At 42.6% G+C, this 24,915-nt stretch overlaps 1 protein-coding gene across 7 annotated transcripts in view; it reads left to right on the forward strand.

Moving 5' to 3' along the window:
* The window catches only part of LOC105010468 (EMAP like 6), a 61,459-nt gene that overhangs the window by 24,195 nt on the left and 12,349 nt on the right, over positions 1-24,915 (forward strand). For 4 of the 7 annotated variants that reach the window (XM_034292865.1, XM_034292867.1, XM_034292866.1 and 1 more), the window contains exons 7-28: positions 901-1,102; positions 3,018-3,155; positions 6,126-6,382; positions 8,367-8,579; positions 9,219-9,389; positions 9,571-9,677; positions 10,687-10,805; positions 11,316-11,502; positions 11,588-11,693; positions 11,836-11,929; positions 13,248-13,348; positions 13,612-13,814; positions 14,933-15,044; positions 17,122-17,249; positions 19,299-19,440; positions 19,613-19,765; positions 19,976-20,107; positions 20,266-20,354; positions 20,574-20,750; positions 20,895-21,099; positions 21,270-21,396; positions 24,614-24,628. In XM_034292865.1, the coding sequence (XP_034148756.1) occupies positions 901-1,102; positions 3,018-3,155; positions 6,126-6,382; positions 8,367-8,579; positions 9,219-9,389; positions 9,571-9,677; positions 10,687-10,805; positions 11,316-11,502; positions 11,588-11,693; positions 11,836-11,929; positions 13,248-13,348; positions 13,612-13,814; positions 14,933-15,044; positions 17,122-17,249; positions 19,299-19,440; positions 19,613-19,765; positions 19,976-20,107; positions 20,266-20,354; positions 20,574-20,750; positions 20,895-21,099; positions 21,270-21,396; positions 24,614-24,628 (3,178 nt within the window). Of the gene's footprint in view, positions 1-900; positions 1,103-1,165; positions 1,664-3,017; positions 3,156-6,125; positions 6,383-8,366; positions 8,580-9,218; positions 9,390-9,570; positions 9,678-10,686; positions 10,806-11,315; positions 11,503-11,587; positions 11,694-11,835; positions 11,930-13,247; positions 13,349-13,611; positions 13,815-14,932; positions 15,045-17,121; positions 17,250-19,298; positions 19,441-19,612; positions 19,766-19,975; positions 20,108-20,265; positions 20,355-20,573; positions 20,751-20,894; positions 21,100-21,269; positions 21,397-24,613; positions 24,629-24,915 lie in introns of those variants that run through there. The other 3 variants (XM_034292868.1, XM_034292869.1, XM_034292871.1) reach the window with 2 other exon arrangements.

Genomic DNA, 24,915 nt, shown 5'->3' on the forward strand with positions numbered 1-24,915 from the left:
CAGAGTGGCTTGATGATATTAAGTTCAGGAAACTATGATGGCCACTCCAGATCCTTCAACTTTTTCTGCTGTAACCCCTGGAGGGTCAACTTGGCCTTTTGCTTCGGGTCATCCCATGTGCAGCTTTCATGCAGATTAATGCACATTTTTGTGGCATTGGCGCAGTAAAGGTTTCTTTCCAGCAGCTCGACCATGCAGCTAATTTTTGTTCAAGTATCGTCGTATCGTGCTCCTTGAAACAACCACACCTTTTTCAATAGCAGCCTATATTTCTCCTGAGGTTACCTGTGGGTTTTTCTTTGTATCCCAAACAATTCTTCTGGTAGTTTTGGCTAAAATCTTTCTTGGTATCAAGAGATCCCTGAATATTCCACTTCTTAATAAGTGATTGAACAGTACTGACTGACATTTGCAAGGATTTGGATATATTTTTATATCCTTTTCCATCTTTATAAAGTTCTGTTACCTTGTTACACAGGTCTTTTGACAGTTCTTTTCTGCTACCCAAGACTCAGTATCTAGCCTGCTCAGTGTATCCACATGAGAGCTAACAAAGTCATTGACTATTTATACACAGACACTAATTGCAATTTGTCTGTAAAAAGGCCAAACATTCATTGCCATTTGAGTGATTTCTTTTATCATTATGATTTAAATTAAACACTGTTTTAAATTAAACACAGTCATATTTTCAAAATCAATGCCAAAATGTCACAATTTCTATCAGGATATGCAAACTTATGAGCCCAACTGTACATGCTACCATTCTGAAGATGAAGTGTGACTGCATTTGACCCAGTTCTTTTTTTATTTAATATGTGACATAGCATTCATTATTTGTGGTGTCATTTTTTTTTTTTGCTCTTTCTCTCTCCTTCCTGTCTTCTCTTTCTCTTCCAGGGCTGTCTGTTCGTAGCGTGTGTTGGAGGGCAGACCGTATCCTGGCAGGGACACAGGACAGTGAGATCTTTGAGGTGATGGTTCGGGACAGAGACAAGCCTCTGCTCATCATGCAGGGTCATTGTGAGGGAGAACTCTGGGCTCTGGATGTCCACCCCAAGAAACCTCTAGCTGTGACCGGCAGTGACGACCGGTCTGTGCGGTCAGTATCACCTCCGGTAGATCTGCAATTTGGACCCACCGGGTTATGAGGCAATGTATCGCAGCACTGAGGTGTCATTACAGCCTGGGTTCTAGTCTCATAACTACAGCACAAAAAGGCGGGAAAGTGTAAAATTGGAGGGAAAACATTTATGTAGCTCCTAAACCCCTGTCCATTCTATTTTAATCTAGCACTTCATCCAGACCCTTCATCTTAATTATGTCCACTCAGTGATCCCTGGCCAGCAGCACCACTCATTGTGTTTGGATCAGCGGTTGTCCTCACTCAGACAGCCTTGCGTTTGTAACTCACAGTCGTAACCATTTTTTAACAGGCACAGTTCTAGCCCATAGTTATCTAGCAATGTCACAGTGGCAGCTGGTGGAAGGGACAATTAATGGATAATGAGGCCACACGCCTGCTATGAGTGAGACCAGGTCACTCCATCTACAACAGACACGATGGCCCGTACGACCTGGCTCCACTGGAAGAAACCGCTTTGTAAAGGCCCAATCAGGGAGCCCGTTGAGATGGATTTCACGAGCCACAGCTCTCATGCAAGTAAAGTCAGGTTATTAAAAATAACTGACTGGCTGTAGGAACATATTTTCTCTGATCTACAGTGAATTAGTATCTCTGGTACGGATTGTCTTCAGTCTCTATATGATCTTCACGGAGTGAGCTAGTTGCAGAACGCCCCTTCTGAATTTTCTTACTTATCTGATGCTGAATTCCTTCACGTTTCGTGCTCATCTTCGGTCAACCTGAACAGTTAATTTTCCCCCATGTTGTGGCCTTTAGCAACCCGCCATCTGTCCCATAGAAACTAAGAAGTCTCTACTCACCACATAGAACCACCTACAGACTGGTAACTAAACAACCACAATAAAACTGCACTCGAAACTCTGCTTATCTCCCTGCAGCTAGAAATTCAATACTGAAACTATAAATGTTTACATGAACCGTAACTCCAGCTATGGTGTATACTCATCCCTCATGTCTTCTTATCTTATACAGTGTGATCACCATCCATTGTCTGTAATTGCATGTCAGCTGTGTAGCTCTGGTGTATTACAGCACCGATAAGTAATCTAGCACCAGCAGCACCTATACATTAAGAATTGTCCAGCAAAATATAAACCCTGGGATTATTTAAACACATGTCCCATTTATAAAGGGCCCACATTGCAGAAGGAGTCAGATAGGCCACGGTAGTGTGCTCTATTTAAGTAATAAATAACAGTAATAAGTTCACCGGGAGTGACAAACATCATAAAACAATGCAGCCCCACAAACGAATATCTACGGAGATTAAATGAGGCTACCAAACACAGGCCTTAGTCTACGTAATTCAGCAGCTGGTCAGGAGGACAAGTTAGGGAGAACGAGTTGCAACTAGCTTACTTTGTGTGTGGTGAATGAACACATGGTGAATGGGATCTTTTTGTGTTTCTCCAGATATTTATAAAATAACCATAGTCAAATGAATCTTGTCACACAGAGATGAATTTGATGATGATTAGGTGTATGTTCTCCTCCCAATTTCATAGAATGCACAGGTTATTTGGCATTAAACAACAGCAGAAAAACATACCTTTTATGTGTACTGTACATTGTTAAGTACTGCTTTTTATGCTCAATAGATCAGTTTGGTGCCAACTGGATGGAAATGTAGCTTGAATCGCACAAGTGCAAAAATCACACACATACAAGCGCCCTATACTCCACACAACCACCCATCACCTGCATCTCAGCAACTTCAAGCCCTCAGCCTGGAGCTGTAGCTAAGACAACAAGCTGCTACTGATATCTTACTCGCTTTGTCTGTCGCTAGAGAGGATGTTCATATCTGACTTCTGATTGGCTGCGTGCGTGTGTGCGTGTGCATGGGTCCTGCCGTTGTGTGTGTTCTCAGGTTATGGAACCTGGCTGACCATGCTCTGATAGCTCGGTGTAACATGGAGGAGGCTGTCCGCAGTGTGGCCTTCAGCAACGACGGCTCTCAGCTGGCTCTGGGCATGAAGGACGGCTCCTTCACTGTGCTACGGGTCAGGTACTGCTGACCGCCGTCCACCTTGGGTTCCCTGTGTCTCTCCGCCTCGTTGTGTTGCAGAGCTTCTGCCTGACGACCCCCACGCTTCCACAGGCCACCTGGTCATCCTCGTCCACCTGGTTTAGTTTAGTTTATTGGTTTATAATAATGTGGACAACCTCTTTCAATAAAAGAGCAGCTTTAGCCTCTATGGCAAATTTCCAGCTGTAGTCCCCAGCCAGTTGTTCATAGGCATACATCAATAAATACATTACAAGTAAAACAGATTTAAGCAAGAGCTTAGACATACAAACAAGATAACACAAAATTAAGACAAACAAGCAAACACAAATTACAAAGACATAAAAACAGGTCAAGCAATAGAACAGTGAAAATTGACAAAAAAAGAATAAAAATGCAGAGGCCACATTGCAGAGGCCACATTGAAGCACATACATGACATAACATTGAAGCAGGCAGGCAGAGATGAAATGACAGAAGCATGATCATGTCATATCTTGTACGCACATCACATCTAGCATTTTAATGTGTGCAGTTGTAATTGTCGATTAGCCAATTTTTAAGGTGTGCTGCAAAAGTCGAATACATATGTATGTTTTTAATTGTAATAGGTAATGAGTTCCAGTTATGTATTGCAGTAACAGAAAATGATAATTGACCAAATGTACTTTTTCTGAATGGGATTACAAGATCGCCTTGTGTGGTGCTTCTGGTGCTTCTGGTATTCTGACTGCTGTTATTATATTGAATTATAAATTAATTGAAAGGAGGCGGAGCAGTATTATGTAAAATTTTGTAAACCAGACAAATGTTTTTATATTTGATCAAATTTTCCCAGCTCAGCAATTTATGGTATTTAAGGATGATACAATGATGTGAACTGTTAGGCTTTTGGTCCAAAATTTTAAGAGTTTTTTTATAAATAGTTGCCAAAGGCTTTAGTGATGAGCTGTTAGTTTGTCCCCAACTTGTCAGACAATATGTTAGATGTGACATAATCATTGCATCCATAAATAATTTGGCAGCATTAAAAGTAAGGGCATTTCTAATATATTTAAGTTAGCTAAACTAAACTTAACCCTATTGCAGACTTTCGTAATATGTGTTTTAAAAGAGAGATTAGAATCAATAATAACGCCCAAATATTTAAATTGTGGCACAATAGTAATGTTTTGACCCGAAATTGATATATTTGACACACTATTACATTGCCTTTTTGTAAAAAACATTCCCACAGTTTTATCTACATTTAATTGAAGACATGAACGATTTAGCCAATGGTCAGGCCTGTATTTAGTAAACCGTCCATCATCTAAACATGCAGAGATATTGATTTGACCTAAGAAGGTTAGTGCTCTAATGATCTTCACACAGCCTGAAGGGGACTGACCACACTTTAGAGTCTGGTTCCTCGCCAGGTTTCTTCCTAGGCTCCGACCCTACCAGGCAGTTTTTCATATTCGCAGTTTATCAATTTCTTGTTGTTGGTTGTTCCTTAGAGTTTTAGGATGGGTATTTGTATAAAGTGTTTGTGAAAACTGCTGATGTTTTAAATAAACTGACGGAAAAATTTAATACCCAGACTTAGTTATAATATAGCAAATTCCCTATCACCTCCGGCTTTGGAGTACTGTGTTCAGTACAGACTCTCCTATGGGATGTGGAACCGTTGCCATCACATACTGCTTGAAGTTGCATTTCTTATACCACACCTGCTCTTTGGCCCAGTGGAAGCTGAGGGGATGGCTAGAATGCTCAATACTGTACATTGAGTTAATTTAGGAAAATGATGGAATATTTATTCTGTGGTAATTCATATGTACTTGAATTATAGCAAAGCAGGCAAATGTATTCCAAGAATTAAACCTCCTCCAATGTATCTTGTAAAGAAGGGCCAGAAAGTTATGAAACCTAGTCTAAATTGCTGCCATGGGCCAAATCCTAAGGTTTTAACAGCCCTCTACTGAAATCTGTTCATTTAAAGCTTGATTGAAGGTCCCAGTTTCATTTACTCCCAGTGTGCAGACGTGCACTTTCCATTAATTTATAGTAAATTGGTCTGCAGTGCTGTTAATCAATACGTTTTGAAGTAGCTAATCCCCAAGCTGTACTTTGAAGTGAGCACTGCCCCGATTTGCATTCAGTCAATTAGAAATGAACAGGCTCACAGCATCAGTAGAACCGTTTTATGATTGAATTGGATTTCTGTTGTCTGGGGCTGGGTTGTTTTGGACTGTATGGGGCAAACATAGTTTTTGAGGCCAAAGGCAGATTCCTGTGTGAGGTCCTCCAACCTTCTGGGAAAAAAACAAGATTGACATTATTAAGATAAATGCAAGTGTAAAACATTCCAATAACCAATAAAACAATAACCCACTACCTTGTGATTAGTTTTTCTTCAACCAAGTTAACATTTCTCCATCATAGCATTAGAATTTTTGTTATGATTAATCCTCCCTGAACTCCACTCAATGGTTAGATTTACATGAAATAGTTTTCTATTATTATTATTGTAGGAAGAAGCTATTTTCAAATGTCTAGATTTCCTGTCATTGCAAACTCCCTCCATTTGTGATTGTGATGACATGGGCATTACCCGAAAGAAGTCTAGACATCAAGCCATAGTTGTATCGCCATCGAAAATGACTTATCAAAGATGTGTTAACTAAGTCTGGTAGAGCTGCTTTTGTGTGGGCAAGGCGGGTGTGATGACGGCGGTGTTTTCAAAGCCTCCTCCATGGACAGAGACAGTCGTATTGGGAGGCATTGGACTCATTATGTCAAGGAATGGGCCTTGTCCATTCGGTTGCTGCTCACTGGGTTAGACGAACGAGTTAGCAAGAGAGCATCCATTGCAAAGAGCTAAGAGAACCACCTTTCAATATCTTGCTTATTTCTCACTCGCGCCAACTATTTGGTGAATTTTCTCTCTCTTTTTGGTATCTTCCCACCCTCCATTCTCCCTCCCAGAGACATGACGGAGGTGGTGCACATTAAAGACAGGAAGGAGGTGATCCACGAGATGAAGTTCTCTCCAGATGGAAGCTATCTGGCAGTAGGTTCCAACGACGGCCTGGTGGATGTGTACGCCGTGGCTCAGCGCTACAAGAAAGTGGGCGAGTGCAACAAGTCCTCAAGCTTCATCACCCACCTGGACTGGTCCATCGACAGCAAGTTTCTCCAGAGCAACGACGGAGCGGGAGAACGCCTCATCTACAGGATGCCAAGTGAGTCACCAGCACTGGCTGCCAGCACATTTTGACAACGTTGTGCTTTGCTAGCTTGGCTTGGCTTTTCACTTCCTCTGCTGTCGCTTTGAGAGTGACTCTCTTTGGGGAAAAAACTGTCTGGCTTCATAATGACTGCAAATTGTCTGTGTCGGATCTCTTAACTAGGCCACGATAATGCTGGCATGACTCTTTTTACTTTAGGTTGCTGTTAACACAAGGAATGAAATCAGAACAGGTTCTTTTTTCCATTCCGGGAGAAGTTACATGAAACGATAACACAGCAATCAGCTCGATAGGAAAGAGAAAGTTGGACAATGATGGTTGATTTGATTTTATAGTAGTTTGTTATTCAGGTTTTTTTTCAGACCCAAATTGTTGAAAGCGTTTTTTTTGGGGGGGGGCCTAACAAAATAAAAAATATATCTGGATTTTCAGCAGTTCTTGACAAGTTCTGATCATTTCTGTGTGCAACATGCCCAAGGAATGACGCCATATTAATTCCTGCCCGCTTTCTGATTCAGCTTGGCCTTCCAGTTCTCCTTGCACTGTCTGTGTGGAGCTGGGCAGCACGATGAGAAATTGGTAAAGTTAAATGGAATAGCATAGTGATTGTAGGCACGTTGATTAAATCTTGTTTTGATGTTCCTAGGTAGATTTATCTTGAAAATATGACAAAAAATTTAAATTAATTGCATAAAATCGCATAAAAAACACATTATCTTGGTCACAGAGGGATAGACTCTATCAAATCAGTCTTTATTTTGTAATGAGTGTGCACATTTTAATGGTGTCTGTAGTTTGCTGACTTAACATTTAGCAGCCTTGTTCTCATCAGTCTTTAAATGGGGCCAAATCTTTACTTATAAAAAGAATGGGTATATTTATAGGTATAAGTTACAGTTAAGGTATAAGAAAGGTGAAATCTGGTCGTTAGTCTATAGTTTAATTGTCACTATAAAACATCTTCCAATAAAACATCTTCTAAGCTATTTCCAGAAACTGAGAACTTAGTGTACATTTAAATTTTTTACATCAAACTCTTAAAAAAAATAATGTTTTTACATCAAACTCTTCAAAAGTCAATCTGCAGGGGAGCATGCTGGGAGATATGGTCATTGGTGTGTTTTTGGTTCTACTCTGTTTATTAACACCAAACATTGGAGTTATTTTACACTACTGAGTTGTAGTTTGACGTTATACAATTTTAAATGAATTGAATCAATACTAGAAATTCAACAGTGGCCAATGTTCTACATAAGCTTCTTTGCACGACTCCCCAAGAACCTACATTTAACTCAAAAGGGTAATTCCGGGACTAGGCCTAATCTGCGTCTGCAAAACAGCCCTTTGAATAAAGTGTAGGTTGAGAAGTGATCTACAAGTCATTTTGAGAGCTGTGTGAAAAGCCCTGTCAGAGTGAGTGACTCAGCGTTGCTCCAGTGTTCAGTATCAGCAGACAGCCCATCTATACTGACAGCCAGGAGGGCAACAGGTGCAGAGCAGCCCGGAAAGAGAGAGTGTTCGGTTGCACTTAAATTTTTTTATTACATTAATATTTTACTTGCCCCTACTTTTTATTTGGGTTAGCTGCTTCACATGATCTATCTTTTTGTGGGGGTTATCTAGTAGTGTAGCAGGCGGGATTTGAACCCCTGCTGCAGTGCTACACGTTTCCCATAAGGCGGTGTCTTAAACTGTCAGTCCAAACTACACCACTTGACATGGCATTATATAACGTTGCCATTACAATGGTAGTGTTTGCTTAGATTGCCTATCAATGTAAATGGTGCTTCCCATTTGGTCCCTTTGGTTTGACATGAGGTACATGCTCTTACCACCCGCACAACCTGAACTCCTTATTCATTCAAGGCCAATGAGGGTCCTCCCTCTGATAAAATGCTCTTCACTCCACTGACCGCCGGAGAACGAGCTGGTTTGCCAAAACATCTAAGTCCAGCCAAAATGTGTGTTCTGTCTGAAGTGGGGAAGCACCTGACCACTAAGGAGGAGATGAAAGGGATCCACTGGAGCACGTGGACGAGTATCATTGGTCCAGAGGTGAGTGGGATCTGGCCCAAGTACACCAACATCAGTGAAATCAACTCTGTGGATGCCAACTACAGCAGCGCCGTTCTCGTTACTGGAGACCAATTTGGCCTGGTCAAGCTGTTCCGCTTCCCCTGCCTAAAGAAAGGTCAGTAAATGTCTCTGTTCTGAATATGCAAAACGGCATTCATACTTTGGAGCGATTTTAGTTGTAGTTGTTTCGTCAAAAATTAAATGTATACCTGTGCAAATAATTGTATAACGAGCGAGGGAATCGTGTTGAATCATCTCCTTTCATCATCTCCTTTCAGTCATATTGAACACACCCTTCTCTCCTTTCAATCATACTGAACACACCCCTCTCTCCTTTCAGTAATATTGAACACACCCCTCTCTCCTTTCAATCATACTGAACACACCCCTCTCTCCTTTCAGTAATATTGAACACACCCCTCTCTCCTTGCAGTCATATTGAACACACCCCTCTCTCCTTTCAATCATGTTGAACACACCCCTCTCTCCTTTCAGTCATATTGAACACACCCCTCTCTCCTTTCAATCATGTTGAACACACCCCTCTCTCCTTTCATTCATACTGAACACACCCCTCTCTCCTTTCAATCATGTTGAACACACCCCCCCCTCTCCATTCAGTCATGTTGAACACAACCCACTCTCTCCTTTCAGTCATGTTGAACACAACCCTCTTTCTCCTTTCGGTCATGTTGAACACACCCTTATCTCTCCAGTCAACTTGACCAACTTCTAACCCCCGTGTTGTGAACAGGGGCCAAATGTAAGAAGTACAACGGCCACTCGGCCCACGTGACCAACGTGCACTGGTCTCACGACCTGCAGTGGGTGTTGACGACCGGGGGGGCAGACCACTCCGTGTTCCAGTGGAGGTTTCTGCCCGAGGGCATCATCAACGGAGAACTGGAGACCAATATACTGCAAGGTACTTTACATTAAGTTTGGGTTACTTTCTGAATGGCCCCGTATGAACACGTTCTTGGGTTGACACGATGGCTGTATCTTACACCAGTGATATGTGACCACAGTACACAGTATCCATGCTCTTGTCAGAAGCCAAAAACAGTGACTATGTGAGATTGCTTCCTGTCATGTATTCCCTGAAGATGGCCATGCTGACTCCAACAGTGAGGAGTCGGATTCGGACGTGTCTGATGTCCCAGAGCTGGACTCTGATATCGAGCAAGAGACACAGATCAACTATGACCGACAGGTGTGTGTGTGTGTGTGTGTGTGAAGATCAAAGGCGCTAGAGGTGGGAGGGGCAGGCGGGTGCGGGGGAGATGGGTGTGGGGAGGAGGGAGACACCAATATGGGTCAGACAGAAAGTGCCTGATATCAGGTTAAAACATGATACACAACATGAGAGATACTAAGAATGTTTCAAATGAAGTTAGTGTTAGTCACAGTTAGTGTTTTCCATAATTAACACTGAAGGCAGTGTCAGAGGCAGAGAAAGAGATATGCGATGATAACGGTTAAATCAGAGAATTGGCTCCATATAAAAACTGTTTTTTGGAAATAAATTATAAGAAACCCATTGGTAAAGGCTTAAACAGTACCCTGGTAAAAAACCCTACTGGAGATGGATTTATATGTCCTGTGTTAATTATAATGTTTCCAGCCGTGCTCAAGTAACCTGAGACATACTGAAAGTCAGTGGAGGCACCGAATGGAGATATTCTGGTATTGATTGATGTTAGCAGGCGTCACAGGCTGCAAAGCGGACGGACGGGTAGATAAGATATTCATATAACCTCCTATCAGCGGCATTGTATGGGATCAGTGCTGACTTAATCTATTTGTTGGAGAACGTCTGGGTTGCCATGGCATCCGTCTCATATCTTATCTCTACCAGCAGCTGGGTCTGCGCGTTTTGCCATGGCGACGTGGGCCGGTACCGCACGGAGCCCAGGCCATGTGTTTTGTGGAGATACCCGTCCGACCACGCCAGCGCTGTTTTATGACACATCAATAAGACACCGGTTTAAAGTCGTCTTATTGTCCCTGCTTCCCTGAAGACTTCCTGTGACACTAACTGTGCACGTCCCCAAATGGGTTGACTGTCGTCGGTGGCCCCTTCGCGTCGCGGTTCATTGAAACAGATGATGCCCCGTGGCTACGGGGTTAGGAAGTAAACATGATCTCTGTGCATGTTGGTCAGTCTGCTTGCGGTTGTTGTTTCACACGTGTAAGAGGGAGTGTGTGTGTGGCGGTTCCAGGTTTATAAGGAGGACCTTCCCCAGCTGCGGCAACAGAGCAGAGAGAAGAAGCAGCAGGTCGGCTACCTGAAGAGGCAGAGAGGCCCGGGCGAAGCCCTTCGTCTGAAGTTTGTCCACGGGTAATGGGTTCTTATGACGGGTCTTCTTTTGAGTTTCCATCAGAAACATAGTCGTATGCACACATTAAGGTGCTGTCGTCTCAACGGCAGATCATTTGAAATTCCGCCATTAGAAATTGATTAGGGCATGTGCTTGTGTTGAACTTGAGATGAAATTGGGTGTTCCCCTCATTATGAAACAGCTCTGCGACTCCCTCTGTGTCTTTTTGAAAAGCTTCATGATTTGGGATGGAGATTATTCTCACTTTGACAGATTAAATAAATGCGACTCACGACACATTTGATTAAAATTCCCAACATTCAGTTTGTGTTTCGTTATTAAATGTTGCCCGATGGAAAAAAGGAGCAGGCGAGTTGAAACATCCGTCTTTCTGTCCCTCTGCAAAAGGCAGTTAACCCGGTGTTCTCCCCAGGCACTCATCATTGCAGCTCCCGCGCCTTTTCGGTAGCCAAGTTCGGATGGACCTTGTGTGCAAAATGCCAAGTGTGTGCGTGTGTGTGTTCGTGTAGGTACCGCGGCTACGACTGCAGAAACAACCTGTTCTACACGCAGACAGGGGAGGTGGTGTATCATGTAGCGGCGGTGGGCGTGGTCTATAACAGAGAGCAGCACAGTCAGAGGTTTTACCTGGGCCACGATGATGACATCCTCAGCCTGACCGTACACCCACTCAAAGACTATGTAGCTACTGGACAGGTACACACACACACACACACATGCCCGCCCCCTTTCTGTATCTCTCTCTCACTGATCTTAATAACCTCTTTGTGAATGTGTCCAGGTTGGCAGGAACCCAGCCATCCATGTGTGGGACATCCAAACACTGAAGTGCTTTTCCCTGCTTAAGGGCTTTCATCAGAGGGGAGTTTGTGCCCTTGACTTCTCTGGTATGGCTATGTTCTTTTTCTGGCCATGTAACTTAACAACATTGGCAACCACTGAAATGATCACACCTCAGCACCCTAAAGAAATTAAAGGTATTTTACCTGCAATGATGTCAAACTTTGATAAACCTGTTTCTCTCTGTAGCGGATGGGAAGACTCTGGTCTCACTGGGCATTGATGACCACCACTCCATCATGGTGTGGGACTGGAGGAGAGGCGAGAAGCTGGCCACTATGAGGTAGCTTTCTGAAATATTTCGTCAGGAAGCTCCTAGTGCTGTGATGAGTGGAGGTGTGCTTTTGGACATTTTAAAATGATTACACAATCACGGTTGGAAAGTATAGTCCTTATTTGAACTCAGCGAAGTTCAAATCGTTTAGTTTTTCTTTTAAATACTTACTTTATCTGAGCTTGATTATGATCACCTGGACAATAAAACATATGATATAGTACAGCTCTCTTAAACTGTATTTAAAATAAAACACATGATATAGTACAGCTCTATTAAACTATATTAAAAATAAAACCTATGATATAGTCCTGGTTTATTCAGCCACAATAAATATTAAATATAAACCCTGACAGCTGATTAAACTACTATATGAAATCCAAATAATTTCTGCATGCATTTCCAAAAACCGACATAGGAGATGCTTGTTTGCGGTCCAGCCCCTGCTCACTAGGGTCTTGGTCCAACTGCATTGCTTCTGACTTCAGAGGGAAAATGGGTTATGGTTTAGGCAGGCATGCTGGTGGTGGGGTTATGGTATAGGCAGGCATGCTGGTGGTGGGGTTATGATATAGGCAGGCATGCTGGTGGTGGGGTTATGGTATAGGCAGGCATGCTGGTGGTGGGGTTATGGTATAGGCAGGCACGGTGGTGGTGGGGTTATGATATAGGCAGGCATGCTGGTGGTGGGGTTATGGTATAGGAAGGCATGGTGGTCGTGGGGTTATGGTATAGGCAGGCATGTTGGTGGTGGGGTTATGGTATAGGCAGGCATGCTGGTGGTGGGGTTATGGTATAGGCAGGCATGCTGGTGGTGGGGTTATGGTATAGGCAGGCATGCTGGTGGTGGGGTTATGGTATAGGCAGGCACGGTGGTGGTGGGGTTATGGTTTAGGCAGGCATGCTGGTGGTGGGGTTATGGTATAGGAAGGCACGGTGGGGGTGGGGTTATGGTATAGGCAGGCACGGTGGTGGTGTGGTTATGGTATAGGCAGGCACGGTGGTGGTGGGGTTATGATATAGGCAGGCATGCTGGTGGTGGGGTTATGGTATAGGAAGGCATGGTGGTCGTGGGGTTATGGTATAGGCAGGCATGGTGGTCGTGGGGTTATGGTATAGGAAGGCATGGTGGTGGTGTGGTTATGGTATAGGCAGGCATGGTGGTCGTGGGGTTATGGTATAGGAAGGCATGGTGGGCTGGGCCTTTGTCGATGTGCCCAGCACTTCCAAAACTCAGAGTATAGTCTTTAATGGGTTTGTCGGCACCTCCAGAACATTTGCCCAAAGTAATGAAATAAATGTGTTATTCTGTCTGTGTTCTTCCCAGGGGACATAAAGAAAAGCTGTTTGTGGTAAAGTGTAATCCTGTCCTCATGGACAAGCTGGTCACGGTGGGGATCAAACACATCAAGTTCTGGCAATATGCAGGTGCATCTTCCTGTTCTCCCTGACTGTTATCTCTCTCACATCATCAGTCTCACTCTCTTTCTGTCTTTTTATGTCCCGGCTTTTAACTTTTAGATATATCCTTCCAGGGATTTCATACTTTGATTCTATCTTTAGAAATGCTATCCACCCTCTCATTTCATTAAGAACATAATACCTACTTTCTCTAGGTTGTCGGGGCCTTGTCCATTTATGGAAATCAATTCATTCATGAATCTGTTTCCGTTGGTGTGCTGTCACTAAAGGTGGAGGCCTTATGTTCAAGCGGGGCATCTTTGGGAACCTTGGGAAGCTGGAGACGATGATGTCCGTGTGTTACGGTCGGACAGACGAGCTGGTATTCTCTGGAGCTGCCACTGGGGACATATATGTCTGGAAGGAGCCAGTGCTGCTGAAGACCATCAAGGCTCACGATGGACCTGTGTTCGCCATGTTCTCCCTGGACAAAGTACTTTACTGGGATTCAGCCATGTCTGCTATCAGCTTATCTTCTAATCATCATCTCATAATCTTATAACAAGATAATAGTCTTTATTGATAGATCTTCTCTCCGCCTCTTTATTGTACTCGGTGGCTTTCTCACTCCCAGTGTTAATATGTTTTGCTGCTGCTGGCTGAAGTTATGATGTGTTTAACTATAATTACTATGCACCATAGATGAGGCTGGTATCAGTATTGTAGAGCTCTAATGAGTAGCTATGTGTTTTGTTGAGTCACACTGGGTCTTTTGTTTTGGGGTCCAATGTGGCATCATTAGGCAGCTTGATTAAGCCAAGCGTAGTTTTGTCGTTTTACTAATTGGTCATTTGTTGGCTGTAATTTGCCTGTGTGAGGTCTTATTGACTCAGGGAAACATTGCGGTGTCTGATGCTGAGATGGACTTACATGAATGGATTGTCTCCCATTAGCATATGTTCTCTGAAAAATCATTAGCTATTTACTGCTACTAATGAAGAATGCTGTGTTATAGTGTATTTAGTCATATTTCTGGCGATCAGTGCATGTTAGTGTAGTCCATTAAACATAATCTTATATCGTATACATTGTAGATCACCTATTGATTCATCCACCCATTTGGAAATTCACATTCCTTTCATGTAGAGATGCCTTAGGTTTTTTTATATTTATATGACAGTCTCATCAGAAGTTTCATTTATGTGATGCTGTTTGCGAACCCGTTTAACAGAGAAGCAGTCTTGAGGAGGATGTGTGAGATGAGAGGGCATTCCTGGGGGAGACCTCCTGCTGAATTCCTGATGTGTTGTTGTTGCTCCTTCAGATCTTTGTCAGACCCTGACTGCTTGTAGAAGAGTAATTGTAATTCCCAACTGCTCCTGGTAATGTTGTGAAAGATGTCAGAGAGACATAGAGCCATTTTTATTTGTATTCCCTCCTTCCATACTTTCCTCCTGCACTGCATTATCCAGCCTTTCATTGTCAGATTCAAGACCCTGTAACATTCAGCAGTTCAACCAGACCATTTGTTATCACAGACCGTTTGCTTGGGCTGGGCTGTCAGAGGGGTTGTGCGCTGGGTGACACCCCTCCAATCGATGTTTTCTTCAGGGCTTTGTGACAGGCGGGAAGGACGGGGTGGTGGAGCTTTGGGAGGACATGTTTGAAAGGTGCCTGAAGACCTACGCCATCAAGCGAGCAGCCCTCTGCCCAGGATCCAAAGGTAAGATGACCCTCTGCCTTTCAGTAGCTGACGCAGTCCACTGAAGTGCATGACAGATGCTGACACGCTGTGCGAGAACTGCTTTCATTCTCTGGTAAACTCACACTGACCATGCCAAGTACACGCCAAGTACACGCCAAGTACACGCCTGTATTACAAAGCATAAGGGGTTTGTAATGGGACCGTTAACATTTTAAAAACTGTTCTTTACATTTAGTGACCACTGTGCCCTCCTATTTAATGTCTACTGTATCCTCCTCTATTTAGTGACCACTGTATCCTCCTCTGTTTAGTGACCACTGTATCCTCCTCTATTTAGTGACCACTGTATCCTCCTCTGTTTAGTGTCCACTGTATTCTCCTCTGTTTAGTGTCCACTGTATCCTCCTCTATTTAGTGTCCACTGTATCCTCCTCTATTTAGTGACCACTGTATCCTCCTATTTATTGTCCACTGTATCCTCATCTATTTAGTGTCCACTGTAACCTCCTTTTTAAATTCCACTGTATCCTCCTCTATTTAGTGACCACTGTATCCTCCTCTGTTTAGTGACCACTGTATCCTCCTCTGTTTAGTGTCCACTGTATCCTCCTCTATTTAGTGACCACTGTATCCTCCTCTATTTAGTGACCACTGTATCCTCCTCTATTTAGTGACCACTGTATCCTCCTATTTATTGTCCACTGTATCCTCCTCTATTTATTGTCCACTGTATCCTCCTCTATTTAGTGTCCACTGTATCCTCCTCTATTTAGTGACCACTGTATCCTCCTATTTATTGTCCACTGTATCCTCATCTATTTAGTGTCCACTGTAACCTCCTTTTAAAATTCCACTGTATCCTCCTCTGTTTAGTGACCACTGTATCCTCCTCTGTTTAGTGACCACTGTATCCTCCTCTGTTTAGTGACCACTGTATCCTCCTCTGTTTAGTGTCCACTGTATCCTCCTCTATTTAGTGACCACTGTATCCTCCTCTATTTAGTGACCACTGTATCCTCCTATTTATTGTCCACTGTATCCTCCTCTATTTATTGTCCACTGTATCCTCCTCTATTTAGTGTCCACTGTATCCTCCTCTATTTAGTGACCACTGTATCCTCCTCTATTTAGTGTCCACTGTAACCTCCTTTTTAAATTCCACTGTATCCTCCTCTGTTTAGTGACCACTGTATCCTCCTCTGTTTAGTGACCACTGTATCCTCCTCTATTTAGTGACCACTGTATCCTCCTCTATTTAGTGACCACTGTATCCTCCTCTATTTAGTGACCACTGTATCCTCCTATTTATTGTCCACTGTATCCTCCTCTATTTAGTGTCCACTGTATCCTCCTCTATTTAGTGTCCACTGTATCCTCCTCTATTTAGTGTCCACTGTAACCTCCTTTTTAAATTCCACTGTATCCTCCTCTGTTTAGTGACCACTGTATCCTCCTCTGTTTAGTGACCACTGTATCCTCCTCTATTTAGTGACCACTGTATCCTCCTCTATTTAGTGACCACTGTATCCTCCTATTTATTGTCCACTGTATCCTCCTCTATTTAGTGTCCACTGTATCCTCCTCTATTTAGTGTCCACTGTATCCTCATCTATTTAGTGTCCACTGTAACCTCCTTTTTAAATTCCACTGTATCCTCCTCTGTTTAGTGACCACTGTATCCTCCTCTGTTTAGTGACCACTGTATCCTCCTCTGTTTAGTGACCACTGTATCCTCATCTATTTAGTGTCCACTGTATCCTCCTTTTTAAATTCCACTGTATCCTCCTCTGTTTAGTGACCACTGTATCCTCCTCTGTTTAGTGACCACTGTATCCTCCTCTGTTTAGTGACCACTGTATCCTCCTCTATTCAGTGACCACTGTATCCTCCTCTATTCAGTGACCACTGTATCCTCCTCTATTCAGTGTTCACTGTATCCTCCTCTATTTAGTGACCACTGTATCCTTCTATTTAGTGCTGCCATCTCTTGGCCACTGGTGAAAATGTAGTTATATTGCATTTGGAGGCTATAGATTTTCTGGTTGCGGCTGTAGGATGTTTTTACAGTGCTGGTGTTGGTGGTGTTCTTTCCCAGGGCTGCTGTTGGAGGACAACCCCTCCATTCGTGCCATAACTCTCGGTCACGGACACATCCTGGTGGGAACCAAGAATGGAGAAATACTTGAAATGGACAAAAGTGGACCAATGACCCTGCTGGTCCAGGTGTGTGGGTGTGTGGGTGTGTGGGTGGGTGGTTTGGTGGATGGGTGGGGTCTGTGTATGCCTGGCTTTGACTGTGTAATATATTTTGTTTTCTCTCTGTCTGTGTGTATGTACACTACTGTTCAAAGGTTTGGGATCCCTTAGAAATGTTCTTGTTTTCCATGAAAACGTACATGAACTGATTTTGAATAGGAAATATAGCAAAATGAATAGGATATATAGTCATTGACAAGGTTAGAAATAAGGATTTTTCATTGACATAATGGTGTCCTTCAAACTTTGCTTTCATCAAAGAATCCTCCATTTGTAGCAATTACAGCCTTGTAGACCTTTGGCATTCTAGTTGTCACTTTGTAGAGGTGAACTGAAGAGATTTCACCCCATGCTTCCTGAAGCAGCTCCCACAAGTTGGATTGGCTTCATGGGCACTGATCCCACAACAGCTCAATAGGGTTGAGATCTGGTGACTGTACTGGCCACTCCATTATAGCCACTCCTCTTTCTATTCTGGTTAGAGCCAATGTGCACTGTTCTGTGAAGGGAGTAGTACACAGCGTTGTATGTGATCTTCAGTTTCTTGGCAATTTCTTGCATGGAATAGCGTTCATTTCTCAGAACAAGAATACACTGATTTGTTTCTGGCCATTTTGAGCCTGTAATCGAACCCACAATTGCTGATGCTCTAGATACCCCAGATACATAGATAAACGAATCTATAGAAGGCCAGTTTTATTGCTTCTTTTATCAACACAAGAGTTTTCAACTGTGCTAACATGATTGCAAAAGGGTTTTGTAATGATCAATTAGCCAATTAACCAAATATTATTAGCAAACACAACGTACCATTGGAACACAAAACTAATGGTTGTTTATAATGGGCCTCTGTCTGCATGTTGCAATAATCCATATAAATCAGCCATTTCCAGCTACAATAGTCATTTACAACATTAACAATGTCTACACTGTATTTGTTATTTTAATTGCAAAAAATTTGGAAATTCAAATCCAAACTTGTACCTGGCCACTTCTGTGTTTTTCTGTGTGCACATATTTTCTAACCTAATTATGTCATGGGGACGTAAATGTCTTCATATTGTGGTTGAATCAGAAACATCTGGGGACTTGTTGGGGATGAATTAGGGTTATGATTAGGCATTTCCTGTTTGAGTTTGGCTTTATGGCTAGGTTAAATTTAAGCATAAATGTTCGGTTATTGAGGTTAGGTTTAGGGTTGGCCTATGGTTTTGGTAAGGATATAGGGTTAGGATTAGTAAAAGCTGGATAAACCTATGTGCTCCTGGCTGTGTGTACACTTGTAGATAAAACACCTTGATAAAAACACCCTAGATAAAACAGTTTCTACTTAGTTTTCCCCCTTTTTTCCAGCCGGATCCTGTAGTGGAACCACAGTCCTCAAGTGTTGCCTGTACTCCACTTACCCAGGGTTTTCGATTTCTTGGCTTGTTCTTTACGTCAGTATCAACTCAGGGACTGCATTCATAAATAAATCCTTCCTTATCTGAGGCAATGTGACAGTTTGCTGCTTGGCTGGCTCCGAAAAGCTCTTTGTTCCCACTGGATTATTTAGCCCGGTTAAAGAATAGCTTAATTAGCTCAATAGATTCTTCCTAATTTTTGTCAAACCTGCCATTGTTTTCCATGGTGCCATGCGCACGTCTCCACCTGTGTGTGTGCATGTGTGAATGCTTTGTTGTGTGTGTATTTCTGACTGTCAGTGTGTCTCTGGTGGCTCCCTCAATCCCCTACAGCTCACAGTCAGAGCCTCCCAGACCCCAGGTACCTGGCTCAGTTGCCATGGTGAACAGACATGATAAGGATGAGTTATGAAAGATCGGTATGGAGGTGTTGCCGGCCGAAATGACTGGCGCTATCCGGGATCAGATCCTTTGTGGATTTTGTCTACTGATAAAACAACAAACTGTGTCCTTAACAAGTACCGTCCTAAGACAATGGGTCAATGTTTTTTGCGGGTGTCAGGTGGATTCAAATCAAGTTGGGACATCGACGTCTGTGTGTCTGTGGTTCCAGGGTCACATGGAAGGGGAGGTGTGGGGCCTGGCTGCTCACCCTCTGCTCCCCATATGTGCCACCGTGAGTGACGACAAAACCCTGCGGATATGGGAGCTCTCCACCAACCACCGCATGGTGGCTGTACGCAAACTTAAAAAAGGTAGCCGCCGAATGTCGCCATCTCTGGTCAGCTAATGACTTATTTAATTCAGTGGTCAGCATCAAGCGTAAGGCACACCAGTGTCACCTTCTGTTTCTGCATCTGTCAGTCCGAATGTCCATTTTGGAAGTATTTAACTGTTTGTTTGTGTGTGTGTGGATGGATGGATCAGGTGGAAGATGCTGTGCCTTCTCTCCTGATGGGAAAGCCTTAGCCGTGGGTCTCAACGATGGCAGTTTCTTGGTCGTGAACTCTGACACTCTGGAGGACCTGGTGTCGTTCCATCATAGGAAGGAGTCGATCTCTGACATCAGGTTTTCACAAGGTAACTAATATAATCTGACCGGATCACATAAGCTAGGATCTAAATGTCCATCCATTCCTGTTGGTGTAACACAACACTGCTAACATGTACACGTATCTCATTATTATCGGTTGTTTTCAAGATTTCCTAATATATGCAGTTAGGTGTCGCACAATAGCGTTATCACTCATCGGGCTAAAGTATTAACCATGGGTTCTATGCCTTCTTCAGATGCTGGTAAATACCTTGCCGTGGCCTCCCATGATAACTTTGTGGATATCTACAACGTTTTGTCTAGCAAGAGGGTGGGCATTTGCAAAGGAGCTTCAAGCTATATCACTCATATAGACTGGGACTCTCGTGGTGAGTCTTTGGTTACAGCGGAGCATGGATTCCCACTAATAGTCTGTAGATAAAAGTACTATTTTGTCTATGGGCTCTTAGTTTTACTTTTATTTTGTCTATGGCTCTATGTTCTAGTTCTGTTTTGTGTTTGGATTCTTATGGGGTTTTTTTCATAGGTAAATTGCTGCAAGTTAATTCAGGTGCTAAAGAGCAATTATTCTTTGAAGCACCCAGAGGGAAGAGACAAACCATACGAAATTCTGAGGTAAGAGACCCAACTGAGAGAGCATATATTTATAACTCGTACGTTACAACTTATAATCTGTGTGTACTCCGATACAAGGATGATCCTTTTTTAAATGTACATTTGAGTCCCTGTGTGCTTTATTCTAACAGGGTGCATACCTTGACTTCAACCCTATAAAGCATAAACATTTTTTATAATAAAAGTACTATTCGGGGTGTGTGTGTTCTGGCCTGACAGATAGAGAAAATCGAGTGGGGTACGTGGACTTGTGTTCTGGGCCCCACCTGTGAGGGGATCTGGCCCACTCACAGTGACATCACGGACGTCAATGCCGCCTCGCTCACCAAAGACAAGAAGCTGCTCGCCACCGGAGATGACTTTGGCTTCCTCAAGCTCTTCAGCTACCCAGTCAGGGTGAGACAGTTCAGCACAGGGGCACTCCAATTGCCCCATAACATGTGACACAATCCACGGTGACATGGAGCTGGACACTGTCATTCGGGTTGAACCGCATTTTAATGTTGTTTTTCCCTGCGACCGTGTCGGCGCCCCCCTCAGGGTCAGTACGCCCGCTTCAAGAAGTACGTGGGTCACAGTGCCCATGTGACCAATGTGCGATGGGCCCAAGACGATACAGCGTTACTGACGGTAGGCGGAGCTGACACCGCCCTGATGATCTGGGCCCTGGAGAGGACCGGAGAGGGCCGTAGGGAGAACCCTGTGGACAGCGAGGAATCGGATGATGACATTGAGGAGGACGGAGGTGAACAGGGACTTTTAGAGTACAGTTTAAAACGATGCGGCGCCGTACAGTACTATATTACCGTCGTACAACTCTCATGCATTCTTGACATGTATAAAGCTGCCATCACAGTGTGCGTCTCACCCCGCTGCTCCGATTGGCTGAGTGTGTTCCTGTGGGCGTGTTTGTAGGGTATGACAGTGACGTGGCCCGGGAGAGATGCATTGACTACACCACTAAGATCTATGCTGTCAGCATCCGGGAAATGTGTGGCATCAAACCCCACCAGCAACTGAAGGAGCTGTCAGCAGAGGAAAGGTACACCCCCCCACCCCCCCACTCCTGTGTCTCTGCCCACGGCTCCCTTCCAGGTACCGAACTCTGTTTTGGGACTCAAAGTGATGGAGCTTCAATATTAGCGTCTGGGCATCTGACTATGATGAAGTATAAAGGTATTAAATAATATTGAAGAGTCGGAATCAGAGATATTTAAGAAACAACAGATAGGAACCGTTAAATGGATTCTAATCTGGCTATCTTAACCATCCAACAATTTTGTGTTCCTTAAAGGAAGGCTATTAGAGCCATCTGGTGTCAAGAAACAGAACTGCACCAGTATTTTTTGTAACTTAATATAATATATATAACTTTTTTGTTACCTCCTACCTCCTATATCAGAACATTTGTGTTGTTTCAGTAGAATCACCGTCTACAGAATTCATCCTTGTAAACCCTCTGAGACAGTCATTGTTAGGTTGGCCTAGAGTTTGGTCTTGCTTGTGAGGTACAGGGTGAGTTGACTTTTTAGTACTTTACGCACAGTATTTCCAAAGTAAAGGCCTGTTTCAATGTTAGACTATTTCAAATTGACTCCTCTGTATGTATCTGCACTACATGCCCCCCAAAAAAGCTTCACAAAACGAGACCTGACATAATTCTGTGCTTATATAAATATCTTTATCATTATGTCCATGTTATGTCCTTCAGAACAATGCGTGTCATCGCTCTCCAGTACTTCCTCCACATTAGTCAGCGCTGTTGCTATGATACTATGGATTGTCCTGGGCATGTATCGTGGGTGGAGCCTGTTGTTACTGAATGCTGTGTGCATGTTTTGTGTGTGTTCCATCCGTTTGTGACATTGTAGAACAGTGGATGTTCGTGTTTGGACTGTAATCTGTGTGGTGTTACACTGCTTGTGATTTATAGTGAAGGAATCTTGCATAGTGTTATGTGCATGTGTAGCAAGTATGCTCAAAGATTCTGTGTTATATGTATTGCTTCCATTCCAATATGTGGTGTACACCTACAGTATCATTGGTAGCATCTCAGTTAATTGGAGACTGTATGTAGAGCAGGGTTTCCCAGGTTAGGGGTTACGATCCCAATAAGGTGCGTGAAATTTTCATGGAAGGGCCCCGGATCTTCTTTAATTTGAAAAGGGGAATTATTTGCAATATTTTATACCCACATTCAGTATAACAACACATACATCTTACATGATTTATGCTAAACACAAGTTGTAAAAAGAGCCAAACTTAAGTTCTAAATACATTTTAATAAGTTTTAAATAAATTATAATATTAAAATAGATTTGGTTGCAAAATAACATTTTGAGAAATCAGGTGTTATTATTACTGTGCATCTAAGTAAAGTATATAAAAATGTATATAAAAAAGTAGCCAGAGAAGACTATGATGTGTTTTCTCACAGCCAAAAGGTACATTGTTGTAAATTGTAGACCTTAAATCAAGTATTTTGCCTCAGTGTCACATATCATAGCACTGCTGTTATGTATATCCTCTGTTCTTTCCCTGTACAGACCATACATAAAAAGTTAAGAATAACATTGTCCAATGAAATTTTTTTATTTTATTGTTTCATTTTTATTTTACCAGTTGACTATGTCCCACAGGTCCTACATAATTTTTTCAAGCTACAGTGCAGGTTAAAGGTCAAAACCTTTACAGCCCCCCATATTATCCACCATTGATTTGATCATAGATTTAAAATAATTTAATATGACTATTTTTTATTGTAAAATCTGAGCTTATTCCAGGTGAATGGAGAACAGTACTGGATTGTTATAGTTTTTTCCTTGTTCAATACGAGCCCTTAGTCTCTGTCCATATATATATTTATCTGCATAGTCTTAAACAGAGCATTAGTGTAGCTAGATGTAGTTTTGGGAAATCTCTTTCCATCTTAAAAATAATCATTGGTATTGTTAATGGATCTTCAACCCTCTCCTGGGGACCTCGTAGCCATTCCATCTATTAGATGTGTCCCAGAGCGAGCTCACCTGAATCAGGTGAGCTAGTGCCGGGCTAAAACTAAACTGTGGGATGGCTTGGGGGGACCCCAGGAGAGGGTTGAAGAGCCATAGAAGACAGACTAGGAGTGACAACAGATTGTAGCCTATGAAAACAGAAAGAGCAATGCATCCCCCTCCCTAAATGATCTGCTGTGCACCTTAACTCAACTTTGATTAAGATTGTGGTCGATGGTGATATGGCTGAAACAAGGTGAGAAGAATTGTCTGCTATTTACCATACTCTAATTTATCACCTCTGTCCATGCCATGGTGAAAAGCTCTCGTGTAGACGTACAGATCTGAAAATATTTGACGCTGAAACTTTAAATTGCAATGAGAATCGAGAGTAAGAAACCAATCTTACTGAATTACTAAACATTCATACAATCTTAAGAACTTTTCTCCTACAAATGCCATTTTCCTTTTCGAAAGTATATACTTTTTATTTAGGTTAATGGAATTTTTGATTTAGCTATATGCAGTCACTAGAGTAGTGACCGCATATCAGTAAATATTTGTTCTGGGCCTTTTGTCCTTGATGAATTTAGTTGGAAATAGTATATACTCTGGTGCTAGTCATCTTAGTAGTGTATACTCTGGTGCTAGTCATCTTAGTAGTGTATACTCTGGTGCTAGTCATCTTAGTAGTGTATACTCTGGTGCGAGTCATCTTAGTAGTGTATACTCTGGTGCGAGTCATCTTAGTAGTGTATACTCTGGTGCTAGTCATCTTAGTAGTGTATACTCTGGTGCTAGTCATCTTAGTAGTGTATACTCTGGTGCTAGTCATCTTAGTAGTGTATACTCTGGTGCTAGTCATCTTAGTAGTGTATACTCTGGTGCTAGTCATCTTAGTAGTGTATACTCTGGTGCTAGTCATCTTAGTAGTGTATACTCTGGTGCTAGTCATCTTAGTAGTGTATACTCCGGTGCTAGTCATCTTAGTAGTGTATACTCTGGTGCGAGTCATATTAGTAGTGTATACTCTGGTGCTAGTCATCTTAGTAGTGTATACTCTGGTGCTAGTCATCTTAGTAGTGTATACTCTGGTGCTAGTCATCTTAGTAGTGTATACTCTGGTGCTAGTCATCTCCATGTACTGTGTGTGCTGATTGTTCCCCTCAACCCTACCGTCTGTGATCCATAATTACTCTGTTGCCGATTGGTGTCTGCAGAAACGCTTAATATCTCTATTGTGTTTTAACTTGCATTCCTTTGGAGGCAGGGCATTGTCAAGTAAGTATGATTTAATTCATGCATTCTCTGCTATCTATAGGATGTGGATGTGGGTATTTCCATTCATTTTATTTTCAGGAAAAGTATATTAGTAGGTTGACTGGGCAGAAATGAAATATCTAACATCCAAAATAATATGTGGTCCAAGGTTTGATAATAATGGAAACCACCTTTGTTACCATACATCAGATGATTTTAACATGTGATTTTATGTGTGACCTATAATGGTCAGGTCTGAAATAAGGTATTGAAGCAGCATTTTCTAGTCAACTATTTATGTTGATTAT

Source organism: Esox lucius, chromosome 6 (assembly GCF_011004845.1).
Source record: "Esox lucius isolate fEsoLuc1 chromosome 6, fEsoLuc1.pri, whole genome shotgun sequence".
Lineage (NCBI taxonomy): Eukaryota > Metazoa > Chordata > Actinopteri > Esociformes > Esocidae > Esox > Esox lucius.